This window comes from Harpegnathos saltator, unplaced genomic scaffold (genome assembly GCF_003227715.2).
Source record: "Harpegnathos saltator strain DR-91 unplaced genomic scaffold, Hsal_v8.6 scaffold4, whole genome shotgun sequence".
NCBI lineage: Eukaryota > Metazoa > Arthropoda > Insecta > Hymenoptera > Formicidae > Harpegnathos > Harpegnathos saltator.
The window spans coordinates 1,725,596-1,742,088 of record NW_020230205.1 but is presented as its reverse complement, the minus strand read 5'-3'; the positions used below and the strand labels follow the sequence as shown (position 1 = coordinate 1,742,088).

The 16,493-nt window shown below is 38.7% G+C and overlaps 1 protein-coding gene across 2 annotated transcripts; it reads left to right on the top strand.

Annotated features, from left to right (window-relative positions):
• Positions 1-74: 74 nt before the first annotated feature.
• LOC105189066 (T-box protein 2) lies at positions 75-15,782 on the top strand. Of its 2 annotated transcripts, XM_025301055.1 has the most exons (6): positions 75-272; positions 1,491-1,683; positions 2,533-2,680; positions 11,604-11,916; positions 13,921-14,067; positions 15,040-15,782. In XM_025301055.1, exons 3-6 carry the CDS (start codon positions 2,658-2,660, stop codon positions 15,670-15,672), a joined length of 1,116 nt encoding a protein of 371 aa, XP_025156840.1. In that variant the 5' UTR covers positions 75-272; positions 1,491-1,683; positions 2,533-2,657; the 3' UTR covers positions 15,673-15,782. The 2 variants fall into 2 exon arrangements, with proteins under 2 accessions (XP_025156840.1, XP_011149223.1); XM_011150921.3 differs by lacking the exon at positions 1,491-1,683.
• The last annotated feature ends 711 nt before the right edge of the window (positions 15,783-16,493 follow it).

Here is a 16,493-nt window from a genome sequence, read left to right as displayed (position 1 = left end):
TGACTTTTCACGTTATTGCGGTTTGATTGTATCATCCAGAACGTCGGCGCTCTCCTAGTCGGCATGGTCATATTTGATGTGTTCAGTCCAGTCCGGAATTTCACGTCTAACGGTTGTGTTTCTTGCGGTCTTCGGCGTTTTCAACTTTAACGTCGATTTTAGATACAGTCGAGCAATAATAACAGTGTGACTTGGTTTATTCTATAAAATGAGTTACCCGTTCTTTGTGCGAAGTTATTGCGACCAACTGGATATCATTCATCAGCGATTAGGTTTGTTTTATAAAATATTACACATTAATTAATGTAATTATGCGTATACACGTGTGATACAAGTAACAGTTGGATAATTAAACTCTCTAATGTTATGAAAATAGGGAATTTCTTATAACTTTGGCAATACGAAAAAAATTAAATAATTTCTAATTTTTAATGTTTAACCCTTTGCACTCGGATTTCCCTCTGAGGGAACATCGTAAGTGTCCATGAGATGGCTCCAAGTGCAAAGAGTTAATGTTTGCATACATTTAGTTTCAGTATGGTTTAAACATTTTGTTATTTTTTAAAATTTAATTTAAGAATTCTTTAATTGAACTTGAAAAAAAGAAAAAAGCCAATAGAAATATATTTATTGGAAAAAGTTAAAAAAGTTTCTATCATATATTAAACTAAAAGTTTCTACGATTCGGAATATTGTTCATTGCTGTTAAAAAATAAAAAGAAAACAATTTTTAATCGTATCGCCAAAGTTATCAAAATCGTACCAACATTATTCCTTATATCTACATGATTTTATACCTTATGATATACCACATATCTAAACGTGTAATTTGATTAGAAATTTCCCTATAACGATCAACATAAAGCCGAATATCCGATAGTATTTTTATAAAAGATAGTTCTGCAATTTTTACTACCAACTGCACCTCGCCTCATTTCTTCGACCATGAACTCATAATATCTTGTTAGTCACAGCAGTTTAATTATATAAAAATCTGTGCATCTGAATAACTTGCACGATAAACGATATGCCGACAAATATTGTCTACAGTTCTAAGTGACTTTACAAAGATTTTCATTAACTATTCAACAATCTGTGAACTTATGTCATGTTTCTGATTCACGAATCATTCGAAGAATCACTTGGAATCACCGCAATACCACCAAAATAAAATATATTCCATCTCATCTTGGAGTGGATGACAATGTGATTCATTGTTCCTCGAAAATAAAAGAGAGAGAGAGAGAGAGAGAGAGAGAGAGAGAAAGAGAGAGAGAGAGAGAGAGAGAGAGAGAGAAAGAGAGAGAGAGAGAGAGAGAGAGAGAGAGAGAGAGAGAGAGTGTGATTTTCACGAATGTCAATTTGTCTTGTAACCTGACAGATTCACATTTGTGATTTACATTAATGAAATCGAAAACATTTTGTGATGTATCGTCGCTGCATTGTCCTGTTCACATACGGACGTAATGAGCCGGATGGATTATTTTCAGAAGATGAAAGAAGTCGTCTTGTAGCGGTCAATCAGTGTCTCTACCTGTGCCTTTCTTACCTCAAAAAGAACGGTCGCGATTAAGTCCTGGTAGTATTTGGTGAAATTTTACAGCAATATCTGACCTGTGATACCTCCTATCTCACAGCTAGCATCATCGAAAGACAACCGGTGGACGAGGCGACCACACGATGGTGAATACGTCGTCTGAAAACAACACATGCTATTCATGTTACTTCATCCACAATAATAGGACATTTTTCGTTTTCAAAAAACTTGTAAGCTACAAGTTAGAATGGGAGAAAATATATGTTTCACTCTAACTTATTGTACCAGCTCAGAAGTTCTCGGAAAACGAAGAGACTTATTGTTATGACTGCATCATGCAGAGCTGGAATGTAATTTCTTAAGCTCGTTTTATTCCGAGATCCCCCGAGGTTCACACCTTGCCGATGGTTTTTCGTCCAAAGAGAAATTAACGTCGAACATTGATATCATTATTAATATATGTTAACATTAAACCGATATACATTCAGATGAAGATTAGGATGCAAGCGTAATGCGTAATCCTAAAGAAAAATTTATTACTTGCATCTATATCTTAACAAAGAAACAGGAGGAAGGAGGAAGAGAGATCATCTTTGTTAAGATTAGCATCAAAGATTCTAAATATATAACTCTAACTAGAATAGATAATATATACACGACTGATAACGATTGTTACATCATCTTGATTAGACCAATTAGAACTTAATGTCTTAAGCAAGTTGATCCGATTAACATTTGAGAGTTTCAACATAATAGTTTTATATTCTCAGTAATTACCGAATGTGATCAGCCAAATTGTTCACTGCTTAAGTTTTGTTATTTACATTTTTTTATGCCATGTTAAATCTCAGCCAATTAGTGTCCTTGATAATTTTCTTTGATTTTTACGTCTATTCGAATCATTCAATAGTGTGATTAAAAGAAGCGCTTTTTCATATTAATTTGATTTTTTTGTATTTTGTTCACTAATCAATATATATATTGTATTGTTAAAGCTGAGGGATCCCAGGATATAAATGTGAAGACAACTCCAAAGATTCACACAGTTTCATTGCCCAAGGTCAAATTGAGACTACACAATCTAGAACTTTGGAATCAATTCTACGCGGAAACGACAGAAATGATCATCACGAAAGTGGGGCGGTGAGTACATGATGGTCTTTTGTCCTGTTCCTCTTTATAACTTTCTAAATGTTTGCATGAAACCCTGCTCGAAAAATGGTAAGTTTGAGTTGAATATTTTCATGCTTGTGGTTGTTAATGTCGATATTTCCACAACCACTTCGAGTGAACTCGTTTTACGTGAGGTTTCACTGGAAAAAAAATCGGGAAGGACGTGTCGAAGACATTCAGGTAGATTTATAGACGCTTCGCTACCCATCTTTTGTCCTTCGTACTAGAGTGAACAGAACGTTTACGATTATGTACTTTGGAATTTTAACATCTAAGTTTGTGTGTAAACCCACCGTCATAAAAATACCGTCATAAGTATACAATCCTCTGTTGGATGCACATCACACCTCCGATTTTGACACGCAGTCCCACTTGCGGAGGAATCTCCGGAGCGAAGGGAATACATTATTTAAAGCAATGACACGGTTGCTTTATTACGATTAGCTCCACCGGCAAGTCCTTCGTACTTTTTTTTGCCCCCCTCACACAAAAAAGCACACTATGGTCGATTGCTTCCGCTTATTTGCGTCTCCAACTCGTGGTTAAGTGCAAAAAAGATCCATTCAATTTTCCCACTTTACTAAAAAGTCTCAAAGATCATGTGTGATTTGTCGAATGTACAAAGAAATATAACATATCTTCTCTAGGTAAGTTAGATGATAAGCGAAACCGAGATATAATGTAACGACGTGAAAAGAGAAATGAAACGTATTTTAATATAGAGATAATACAAAGAAAATTTCTTTTTTTGGTCGGTCTCGCTTTAATGAAACGACTTGAAGGAATGTGTCACACGTTTCGGCGCCAGTTAGGAGATTCCGCAGGCGTCGTATCTTCAACGATCAAGCGAGGTAGACGAGACATGTTCTGTCAAATTTCGAGACCTCTTCTTCGTCTCGGCGCCTATAAGAGGTACATCAGACCGGTGCTGTGGCGCGGCATCTACTCTAACAAATCCGTCTGCGTCAGAATAGACGACACTCTCGACCACGATGTCGCAATATTTTTCAGAAAACAATCAAGTCTGGAGAATATGACGAAGAAGTTCGTCTTGAAGGAGGCTCCACATCTTTCGCACAGTTTTTCAGTTGCACAGTGGCAACTCGTGGATGAAGTTGTAGACGATTATGGCTATTGTTACAAAGAACTCTCCACCCAAATGGATAATCTGCTCATTATTCTTGTCTCAGTTTTTCCTTCGACATTTTCTCACCGTTTTATCTTTTTCTTCTTCTGGCTAGACTTTTTAACGCGTTTTTCATGTTCACTTAAAAATTAAACAATTCTTTTTGTATTTTTTATATTCTTATAAAAATTTATCCAATAATTCGTCTATAATGACATATCTACTTATTATTACTAATCTATAATTATCTATTATTTATTTAAATATAACAAGCAATCGCTTTTCCTCATGAAAACTACGGTTTCAAGAGCATATATATTTCCTTACTTGAAAATAATTTTGAGAAAAATCTACGTATTACGCGGAAAACCGGAAAATTCTAATAAATAGAACTGAAAACTAGAAAATAAAATTAGAATTAAAGGTGAGGCATTTTCTTTATGACTGTTGGAGACCTAGCTAAATGTTACTTATTGTCGAATCACAAAGGCCCGGACATACAAAGATGCTTAAGCAGTAAAGAAATTAATCAATCAAAATAGATTATTCTTCTTATAGCTCAAAAATATCCAACTGTAATTGGTTCATTTATTTATTGTTTACGTTTTTCTACCTGCCATCCGCTTAAGAATTCAAGAATCTAATTTTCTAATTTCTATTTTTTCTATTCCGTTGACTACCGGACTATTGAATGGCTGGCTACTCAAGGCCTGTTTCAAATGCCAATCCTGTATGTTTTCAATCTTTCTTCGAGTCCTTTCGTCCGTCAAAATGGTCATTTAAGGATATCTCTTGAATAGAATTTCTTCTTGGTCTATTTTTTTGGATATGTTGAGTGATAACAAAGACCGAACGATGACCATGCGATTAGTTTCGCGGAAGGTGATACTCGTACATCAAAAGAATGATCAACACCGATGACGAGGGCGGCGACGATCATTCCCAGACAGCACAATGTCCAAAACTGGGACATAAGACGTCTTTAAAACGTCTTTAAGACGACTTAAAGATGTCTTATTTTCAGACATCTTAAAGACGACTTAAAGATGCCTTAAAGACGTCTTATGTCCCAGTTTTGGACATATGTACTGTCTGGGTTGTATGCGCAAGCCGTTGAAAAGGTTTTTCAAGCTCAAAATTTGTTTACTTCCATCTCGAATTACGATCTCAGAGATAGGGATTTGCATTCTAAAATTGCACTTCTTGCGAAATACGTTGAAACAAATAACTATGTTCACAAAATGATACTTGTAATCGATGCGGCGGATATGTAAAACAGTGCAAACACTTTCCTTTTGCTGTAACAACCAATAAACAGCTGTAGAATTAACATGGTGAGACGTAATGGTGTCTGGACTATTTTACAGACCTGCTCGGTCGATTTACGGACGTGTCTTTTTGTCTCAATGTACTTCGCAAGAATTTTCTCGAGAATATTTTGCAGGAATTTTTAGCATGTGTATCTTGTCACTTCTGATGTTATCAGTCGGTTGTTGCGCGGCGGAAAATTCTTAAGAGGCGTGCCGATAGATTCTCGCATTACAACCGGACGTACGGAGGAGCGATGAATCGCGGAGCCTTCCGGTCGTCGTAATTTCCCTTTTCCAATCGAACAACACCGGTTCTCCGATCCCGATATGAACGGTAGTAGAACGGGAGATAAAAAGCATACATGGAATTTCGCTTGACTCTCCGAGAGATAAATAAATAGTTAATCGAGTTATCACGGGCTCGCGCGCTTTACGATTTCGTATCGGTATTGCGTTGGCGTGAAAATCATGGCGAGAGAACGGAAGGAAAGAAAGAGAAGGCGGAGAGATTACAAAGATAAATATGGTCCTGTGATGCTTTTCTGATCAGATCTCGTCGAAGGTTCTCGCTAGAAGGAACAAAACAAAGGAATCGGAGACTCGAGTTCTTTTAAACCTGTTTCTTTTGTGCAATTTTCCAGGGTCCATTTTCTGCAGAGTCCGAAAAAGGTAAGAAAAGGTCCGGTTATACCTCTTAACGAGGTGACGAGAATTCTCCGCTGCAAAGAGAAGGTGGTCGGCGTGCGTATATTGTTCACTTCTAAACAAAAACAGCGGAGGTGCCCGGTGCATGCTTTCCGGTTATTCGGTGTCACACAATCTCATTGACCACCATATGTGGACCACGTGTTTGTATTTTCTTCCAACTGGAACATGTGCGAATTTTTCAGTCTAGCAGTCCTCTGCAAGATCTTTGTGCTCGTCGCAGCGCCCCGTTTCCTGCGCGATTTTATTGACATTGATTGCAAAAGCTGATCTGATGATCGAATCACCAAAGATACGATGTCTCTCGCCTTGTTTCATCATCGGTTGGATGTACAAGCCGTCCTTCAAGTGCGATCAATCATACTTGATAGATAATTTAGTGACACGCGTGTCGTGTCGTTTATACCTCTTTTTTCCACTTCGCTCGCTGCTTATTTTGCCTTACCTGACGAACCGTTACCTGCGCATTCTTCTTGACAATAATTAAATGGAAATATAAAAAGCGTAGAAAAGGGACGCAAGGAGGCGGAGGTTTTTGTAACCGCAAAAACTACTCGTTCGGCAGTTGTTTGTTGTTTGATGGATGGCTAACTTCTGGTTTTTACGCTTTTCACATCTTATTTACACCTGACTAGCGGCTGACCAAAAGGGACGTAAAGCTTTACACAAACATGAGGAAACTTCTCGAGTGTCGATGAGTTTGAATTCTAACGGCTAACTACCAGGTCATTGATTGAAAATTAACTGACTGAGGGCTAAATATCTAAAGACTATGATATAACTTGTGTACTTTTCCAAGTTTTTGTCGCTTAAAAGAATGTATTTGGACAGAGGTGTTTCTCATGACACGTAAAGAACAACTGATTGGAACTCAGCTTGATCGGCGCTCATCTCGTAGAGATACGAAACGTTGACTTTTTATTTCTCTTTTATCGTTAATTACAGGTTGCGTGAAAAGTTCGCGGAGCGGCATCTATAAGTAAACGGTAGAATTATAAATTATAGTCGGTTATATAGAATCACTCTTCACATGAACCTTGGTTAGATTTCATTTTCATCTACCAATTCTGTCTGTGTTTACAAGCCAAACGAAGTTGACGTGTCAGTATATTTGTTTGCAATGGAAAATTTGAAACAACGTGCAGTGATTGAGTTCTTTGTTAAAAAAGGTTTAAAGGCAATGGAAATTCATTCAGAGATGGTAAATATGTTAGGGGAATCTGCTCCTTCAAAAACAATGGTTTGTAAATGGGTACTTGAGTTTCAATGTGGTCGTACAAGCATTGAAGATGATCCACGCAGTGGACGTCCAAAAAGCGCATCAACATCAGAAATCATTGAGCAAATACATTTTATTGTTTCTGAAGATCCAAGTGTGACTACGCGTGAAATTGCTCATACCATAGGCATTTCAGATGAACGGGTACGGCATATTTTGCATAAAGAATTACAAATGAAAAAGGTGTTTGGAAAAGTGGTGCCGCATACGTTAACAATTCAACACAAACTCGCTCGAAAGCAAATTTCTCAGCGTCATTCGGATCGTTTTAAGAAGAATAAAACCGATTTTGTGCGTCGTTTTATAACTATGGATGAGACTTGGATCTATCACCATGATCCTAAATTGAAACAGGAACGTTTACAGTGGACTGAAGCTGAATGTTCAGCTGCAAAGCAAACAAAGCATGAAAGATCGGCAAAAAAGGTTTTGGCATCAGTTTTTTGGGATACTAAAGGGATTTTGTTAGTTGACTATCTGGAAAAAGGTAAAACAATTAACTCTGAATATTATTGTAACCTTTTGGATCAATTGGACGCAAAAATTCGTGAGAAAAGACCTGGTTTGCAGCACAAACAAATCATTTTTCACCAAGCAACGCACCTGCTCACACAAGTGTTTTGTCAATGTCTAAATTCAATGAATTGAAGTACAAATTGCTTGATCATCCACCGTATTCGCCAGATTTGGCACCCAGCGACTTCTATCTGTTCCGAAACCTGAAACAATTCCTCCGTGGAAAGCATTTTTTGTCGAATGAAGAAGCTATAGCAACCGTAGAGGCATATTTCGCAGACCTTTCAGAAATACACTTCCGCGATGGAATAAAATTACTGGAGAGCCATTGGGCCAAATGTATTGAAGTTAATGGAGACTATATTGAAGAATAAAATAATTTTTAGAATTTGGTATTCTTTATTTCAGTTTCGCTCCGCGAACTTTTCACGCAACCTGTATGTCGAATGTTAAATTTTACTTCGAGAGAGTCACATGGAGAGAGATACAACACTCTGGAGGACGATACGGGACCAGAGCTCGTGCCACTGAGAGAGACGCGTGTTCTATCACGCCATATCATGCATTATCTCGTGCTGTATAATCATAAGAGGTTCCTTGAAAAGGCCAGATGCAACATTGTCGTGGCACGAGCACTGACTTACCACCGACGAGGACGGCGTGAACAGCGTGACTTCAGCCGTCAAAGAGTTACTGAAGGAAGCCCCTCAATGTTATTACAATACGACGCTTGCTCACCCGATAGACTCTTGTCTAAATCTTCACTCATTCGTTATCAAATCCGATGTATGTTTTGGATTTTGAAAACGGAAACGCGTCTTAAGATTTGGAGGGTTTCTGACGAGTGTCCGAGTGTCATTTTCCCGGATTACTAGGCAACGACGTCCGGCAAACTATCGATATGTCATACCAAGGACACGGCACAGTTATCGGGCACATAGATATAAGTGACACATAGATATGTCTTATTTTCTTTATTTTCGGAAATTACCTCGCTGGCTGCCCTGTGAAGGCACCGGATAGCTGGAGGACGCAGCTATTTCCTTTCGGTTCTCCGTTTGTGAAAAAAGCGAAAATAAAGAAAGAAGCAGATAGCAGAAGATTTGGAACTTTTGTTGAAAGATAATGACGCTCGAAATCTCTACGGAATTTTTACCGTCTTTTCGGTGACATTTTCTAGCTTCAAGGGCCAGGTATAAATCATCGCTCTTGATGATTTTCAAATGACACGGTTTTATCGCAATCGCGCAGCGCTTACACAGATCAGACATTAGCTGCACTTTATTTTTAGAGGAATTCGTTGAATTTTTGCACCTCTCAGGTTCCTTATGCCTTTGTGCCTTTGTATAACCGCAGACAGGATGACGCGATTTGGCAACAGGCGCCATGGCCAGAGTAGGATACCGGAGGTGGACAAATGCGAGGGGTGCCCACGCGATTAGGCTGGCGGCATAACTCGGGCGGCAACCACTCAGCGTTGACTTTACGGGGATGCGTTTAACGGATTAGCCGGACTGCCTCGAAGTGTTTGCACAGCCAGAAAAACTAGCCGAAGCTAGACAGGGGTCTCGCCACGTTTATACGGGACGCTTTCTCGCAAATGGGAGTTGTTTTAACACGGCGACGGGTACATCTTGTCGATGACGCCAACACGTCGCCGGGATGTTAATGACAAGCTCCTCTTTCTTCCTCCCTCCCTTTCTCTCTCACTCTTTCTTTCTCCCTCTCTCTGAGTGCCTCTTGTTCTTTCAGGAAGTGCAAACACTACCTGCGAAATGGCATCGTTTTCTTTTTCTTTTCACGGGGTAGAAAGGCAGGGGTAAAAAGGCAGGAGCCCATTTTAGCTTTCGGGTGGGTGCAGTGCGAACGTGTGCGTTAGCAGAGAAATGTGTTAGAGGGAAATAACGGTATTCCCGTCATCAGGTGACGACTTTTCGACGAGCCATCGAATTGACAGACTAGCGCTTTAGTGCTGAAATCGCGTCGGCGTATTTCTTGGAGCATCATAATATTCTCAACAAGTCAAGTTGTATTTTCCTCTGGAACAGAGGACACATTTCTTACGGAAAGTCATAATCGATTAATCAATCAACTTATACTTCAGCATGACTCACACGACTTGTATTATAGTTATACAGGGTGTCCGAAATCTTTTGGAAACGCAAAATTGTGAAGATTAATCAGATGAAACTGAGAAGAAAAGTCCTTTTTACCATTTTACAAATAAGTAGGCAAATTTTCAATTCTATTAAAAAGTTATCGATTAAAAATACCTCTAGATGTGTTCATTTTCAATCGTTAATAACTTAATAACTATTGCGATTTTTGCAAAATGGTACATGACTTTCCTCTGAGTTTCACAGTCAAGAAGTAAGAACTCGGTTTATCAAACTTTAATTTAACATATTCGCACCTTCAACAGACATTCCTCCATCTTATCTATGCTTATATATTATATATAACACATAATCTTCTATCTACGCACGAATTAAATTAAATCAATTAATTAGGTTCTCCTAGTTCGTTGCTCTTTGTTCGTTCTATACCTATAAAATATTACGAATATTATATATATTATAGTACAATAAAGTACAGTACAGTACCCATACTTTTATATACAAAGTGTCTGGGATCTTTTAGAAACGAAAAGTTGTGAAGATTAATCAGATGAAACTCAGAGGAAAAGTCATGTACCATTTTGCAAAAATCGCAATAGTTATTAAGTTATTAACGATTGAAAATGACCACATCTAGAGGTTTTTTAATCGATAACTTGAAAATTTGTCTACTTATTTGCAAAATGGTAAAGGACTTTTCTTTCCAGTTTCATCTGATTAATCTTCACAACTTTTCGTTTCCAAAAGATTCCGGACATCCTGTACAACTATAATACAAGTCGTGTGAGTCATTATCGATATCACAGTTCACGCATCTTCTGCAGTTTCATTACCTTAATTTCTCTATTCCGTTTCCTCTCCTCCCTTAACCTTTCCTTTTTTTAATTTCTTAAGTTTCTCTTTTTCAGTCCATAGTTTCCTTAGCGCATATCCTTTTTCTTTATCTAATTGTTCGTCGTATTTTCCTCAGCCTTCTTTTATCATCTTTTCCTAATTTTTTGAACTAATTTTTATGATTGAACTAATTATTATATATTCCCTATTATACATAATGTGCCCAGTTGTCTCACCTTTTATCACAGAATAGATAAATAAGACCTTTTATCCATTTCTAATTGATATTTATTATTTTCTTCCATATTATCGCATCTCTCGTCCTTACTAATGCTCTACTAATACTAATACCTATTCCGTTCTCTTTTTCTACATACTTTTTTTTTCCAGATATTTCGGACCCTCTATCCTCTATCATTGTACTTTTTGTTACCCTCGTGTTATATTTCACCTCTCATTCAGTTATGTGTTAAGGCTGTTATACTGGTGTGTGTATTGTTACACCTTTTCCTCTGGACTGATAAGAACGCAGCGATAACGGAACTTATTTTTTGAAAATTACTAAAAGCAAACTCTCCAACTATTTTGTGCCTCAACGGGAAACGCTTTAAACCGTTCTACAAATAAATGCACTAGCTCGCTGGGCGAACAACAAACGCCGCCAGTGGAAGGACGGTTGCGAGACTTTCATCTCGAACGACGAACGACCTTGAAACGTATCCGATATCCAACGGGAAAAATGTTATCTAACGTTACATACAATTTATTTTCTTTGAAAATTTTACCAAAGAAACGAACTCTCCCGTTGGATACGGATTACGAGGTGAAAGTGTCGCAACCTTTCTTCCACTGTACTCACAAAGCGATCGCGCTGTTTCTCCACTCTCCGCCTCTTTTTCTGCCAAGCAATCAGAGAGACAGAGGAAGAATGAGAGCCGCGGGATGAAGGAGGAGGAGAAGGGAGATACTACGTTACATCTCCATAAGACTTTTCGTTCGATTACAGACGCATGTTCCCGCACTTGCAATTGAACATCAGCGGCTTGCAGGAGAACCTGAGTTATTGTATCATCGTGGAGATGCAACCGGCTTCCCAGCACCGTCACAAGTACTGCGGAGTAAGCACCACGGTCGATGAGAACGAGAATAGGATTAGCAATCCCGGCTGGACTAAGGCGGGACAGGCAGAATCGCAGCCAGATATCGAACGCAGGATCTACCGACATCCCGACAGCCCGGCGCTGGGAGCTCATTGGATGAAGCACGTGGTTAGCTTCAACAAGCTGAAGATCACCAACAACGCCGACCGCGTGCCTAACGTACGTACATACGAATTCGCAAGATCTCGCTCGCTCTCTGGAACTTTTCTCAACAATTCAAGTCGTGCGCATCTCATCCGCGTTGCCTGTGCGGCGCGCGATTGTCCTGCGGTGGTCCCTTCCGAAAGGCGCAAACGAGGACGACGAGTGATCCGAATGATTTTAAGGGGCGACTTTAATGGCTCGATTTATGTTCGTGTGAGCTCGTGTCGTGTCTCGAGAGACCGCGCATCTGTTCAAGTTGAATATCTGGCAGTGTGCAAGAGGGTTGCGAAACCACAGCATTCCGTCTCTAATAAGAGACACGAATCCAACCAATTGATTGATTAGTGCCAGTTACCGCTCACTCATCTGGCTCTTCGATATTTTGACAGCCTTTCTCTCTCGCTTGATCTCGAAAACCTCATTTCCTGTCTGCATATTCGTCCTCTGGCATGTCCCTGCTTCGTATTACCTTTCTTCTCGCGTTCATGTTGCATACACGGGAAGTCGTCCACATACACGCATACATGTGCTCTCTTAATTCTCTGGCTTTAATTTAATTCTTAAGTCAAATACTTGGTTGGACTTTTAATTCCCTGGCATTCCCTTCTCACTCGTCGGACTTACACAAAATGAAAGAAATCCGCATCTCTTGCATCTTTTATTCCACACGGTTCATTTCCCTCGATTTGTTCCGCGGCTCCTTTGACCGCCTTTTATCGCAGCGTGATTATTATTCGCGACGCGTCCCAAAATTCCGTCATAGTGCGGCCGTTTCATTCACAATTAAACCCATTCATTCGTTATCAAAGATCTTGCAGAAGTTATAACTTTCTAACGAAACTATTTTTTTACGATTTTCCTCGCTTCACTATTGTGAAACTCGTCATGTATCACGGAAAATCGGAGCCGAAGAGGGAGATTTGCGGAAAAACCGGTTTTCCCTACTAGGTGTAAGCGAAAAACACCTCACAATAGAAAAGCAGCAACGATTGCTGTCTTTGCGGTTCGATGTAACATCCACAAAGAACGAAGATTAACAGGCTGCGCGACATGCAATCGATATACCGCTGTCTCTCTCGTTTTAAGTCGCGAGCCAGTTTTGTCTAGCCTTCTGTAAGCGTCCGGCAGGACTTTGTAGTCGGGAAATAACGGTGCAGAGAGCGGCAGCCCCATTGTTGTCTCTGGACGACAAAACGCGGCTCTTCGCTGCCGGCTCATCACTCCCATTCGCGTGGATCCGTGTGTAAAACGCGTGTACATCACATAATCCTCAAACGCGCGCCGACACTCGGCGTTTAATGAGGATTCAATCGAATCGCCACACCCCCCCCCCGCCGTTATCTCGCGATCCCGCCGTCCTTTTCTTCCTTCCTTCTCTTTTATCTCGACACCTCTCCTCTTCCTCCGACAAGCAGCAAGCCACGTATCTGTCCTTCGACCTGTCTATCAGATCAGGCAGATTGAACATGAAAGTGGTGAGCAAGATCTTTCGGTACTAAGGAACACGTGATTCTAAGAAGGGTAGGCTGAGGGCTGACACGAAGGACGAGAGACGAGGCGCCGCGCAGGGAGGAGACTGTGCAGGGGCCAGTCTGGTTTTCGGGAATCGTGTCTGTGCCGACTGCCGGCCTCTTTAGCGAGGCGCCAACTTATCTCGAAAAAGCGGTGCCCTTTTACCCGGTTCCTCAAACTAATTACGAATTTAATAAAATCCCCGACTCCGTGTGCGTTCTTCGTCGCGGCCAGCACAGAGGGAGGGAAAGAGAGAGAAAGAGAGAGAGAGAGAGAGAGAGAGAGAGAGAGAGAGAGTCTTCTCTCCTGCACTCGTGGCTTCTCGTCTGTCGCGGTCTGACGCAGCCTGCGCCGCGTTAACAGCAGATCTGTGTCCTTTTTTTCCCTTTCCTGCATTTGCAATCGCCAACACAATGACACATTTTCACGCCGCTTCGTTTGTTAAAAGTTCCTCGCGTAAGAATGTAAGAGAGATACAAAAAGGGAGACTTGTGCTTTTGTCCGCAGGTGTTACTTACGTCAATGCACAAGTATATCCCAAGAATTTGGATTTTTCAAAGCGATAATCTCAGTGCCTTTAACGAGCTGTATTTTCGGCCGCATTCGTCCTTCACCTTCAGAGAAACCGAATTTATCGCTGTAACAGCTTATCAGGTATGCTTATCGAGTTTTTCCAGTGAGAACAAATCTTTTTTGTACGAAGCAAAATTCGAGGAATCCGTTATTTTTCTTCGGACTGCGGGATTCATATCGTAAAAACCATTTTTCATAAATTTTTATATCATAATAATAATAATACCTCGCAATACTTCATATTTTCATGCCGCTTCGTTTGTAAAGAATGTCTCGTGTAAAAGAGAATTGACTTTCGTTATGTAAAAGGAATATAAAGTAAGGCATGTTTCTTTGTGTGCAAATACTGTTATATATATTAGCTTTTTTTATGCGGTTATTATGTAAATTATTAAATAAATGTTTCCTCTTAAGAGAAATACTGAATAAGGAGATATGTACGTGACAACAGGAGAGTCTTCCTATTACAAGACCTAACTTGATAAAAATATTATATAGATATTAAATAGAATGAGGTAAACGGAAAAATGGAAAAATCTGCGCGGGAGAAGGAATGTCACAAGATAAAAGAAAGCTTTCTCGATGATTACACGAGTGCGTTAATAACGCTAGAATATGTATAAGTAATTTGTGGCGGTCGCGCGAAAGAGATAGAAAAGTAAATAAAGGAGATTTAATTACTTTAATTTACGAAACGATTTAATTATTAATAAAATCGATTATTAAGAAAAACGATTTAATTATTAATAAAATCGTGAAAATTAATTAAGATTTAATTGATAGTGAAATTAAATCGAGTTTTTCCAATAGTTGATGGCTAAACAGGAGAAACAGGCTAGAAATTTAGCTAGTATAATATCACAAAATAGATAATTCATATCTAAAATGTCAGGCATATTTTTTGTACTTTTTATACGATTTGTGCGATTTTTCATTTTTCATTCGTTTTATGTATTCTTCTTCCACTCTTGTGTCCTATTTTATTTTTCATCGAAAATAACAATCAGAATTATGCGTAAGTAATTAAAAATTTCCCATTTGCATTGCTTCCAGAATGAGAGAATCACAAAACTCAAAATCGACAACAATCCATTTGCGAAGGGATTTCGCGAGACGGGACATTCGCGATATAAACGCAAGTTACAAGACAGTGATACCGGTCAGATGCTTATAGTTGACGAGGACAGCCTCTCTTCGTCCGAAGCGAGTCCTCCGCCTCCCAAAAAGACAACAGCAATGATGCTGAGGAGTACTTTGCACAAGGATGTAAGCGTCGGTGTCCTAAATGAAATCAAATCGCCGTCATCGATGATTGCTCAAGCTGAAAATTCGACACCCAGAGCGGAGGATAATCGTGAAAACGCAAGGCCGTCGACACCGTCACGTCATCATAGACTTTACAGACCTTGGTTAGACCCACCCTTGGTTAGGCAACCATCCCTGCATTTAGTACCACTGATGTCGGAATTGAGACCAACGCCGCTGTCCATGTTTCCCCCAGTGCCTAATTTGTCCTTATATAACTACCGCTTGCCCACGTCGACTATATTGCACCATAATTTTATACCGACACCTCGTCAATATCATCAATATCCATATCAACATGTCCCATGTGTTTACCCAAACACGCGCGATTGGCATGATACGTGGTATCGTTTACCCATGTATTCCACACTCATAAACTAATATCATCAAAATATATACATATAGAGACAGATATATATAGAGAGCTGGATGTTAATTAACGACACGTAAGAAATTTAAGCGGAAGTAAAAAAAAACTATGATAAATAATCGACTGGATAATGAATTATATATATAGGATGTCTGAGATCTTTTGAAAACGAAAAATTGTAAAGATTAATCAGATCAAACTGAGAAAAAGTCAAGTTATAAAAATCGTAATAATTATTAAGTTATTAATGGTTGACCACATCTAGAGGCTATTTAAATAACTTGAAAATTTGCGTACTTGCAAAATGGTAAAGGACTTTTTTGTTCAGAATGATCTAATCGTCTTAATCTACAATTATATGACGACTATTGTGCCTAACGACAGGTTCAACATTCAGGGTTCAAAGTTCAATATACTCAATTTATATATATCCATTATATATGTATATATATATACATATATATATATATTATAATAATATAAATAATGGATATATATATATATATATAAATTGATTCGGAAAAGAAAGTCACATGATGGTTTAAAAAAAAATATTTTCAAATTTAATCAATAAATCAATTTAATCAATAAATCATTGCACGTTGAATGTATTCATTTATATACATTGCCACATGTGTATGTTGTATATAATCATAAAATTTTATCATGTTAATTACAAGATAGGTTACATATATATTTCGCTTCTAATTAATTTTATATAAGTTTATTTTATTTTATAGATCTATTCCAACGAACATAAATGTCATTTTACGGACATTATCTTTTTATTTTAACGTGTTTTTTAAAAGTTTTAGAAATAAAATAAAAAATG

What these genes read in the sequence shown, in the direction of transcription:
- LOC105189066 (XM_011150921.3), top strand. Translation starts at nt 209, where the DNA reads ATGAGTTACCCGTTCTTTGTGCGAAGTTATTGCGACCAACTGGATATC. An exon ending in ACGCCGACCGCGTGCCTAAC is followed by an intron (nt 11,917 to 13,920) that starts GTACGTACATAC and finishes TTTTGTCCGCAG; the next exon opens with GTGTTACTTACGTCAATGCA. An exon ending in TCGCTGTAACAGCTTATCAG is followed by an intron (nt 14,068 to 15,039) that starts GTATGCTTATCG and finishes CATTGCTTCCAG; the next exon opens with AATGAGAGAATCACAAAACT.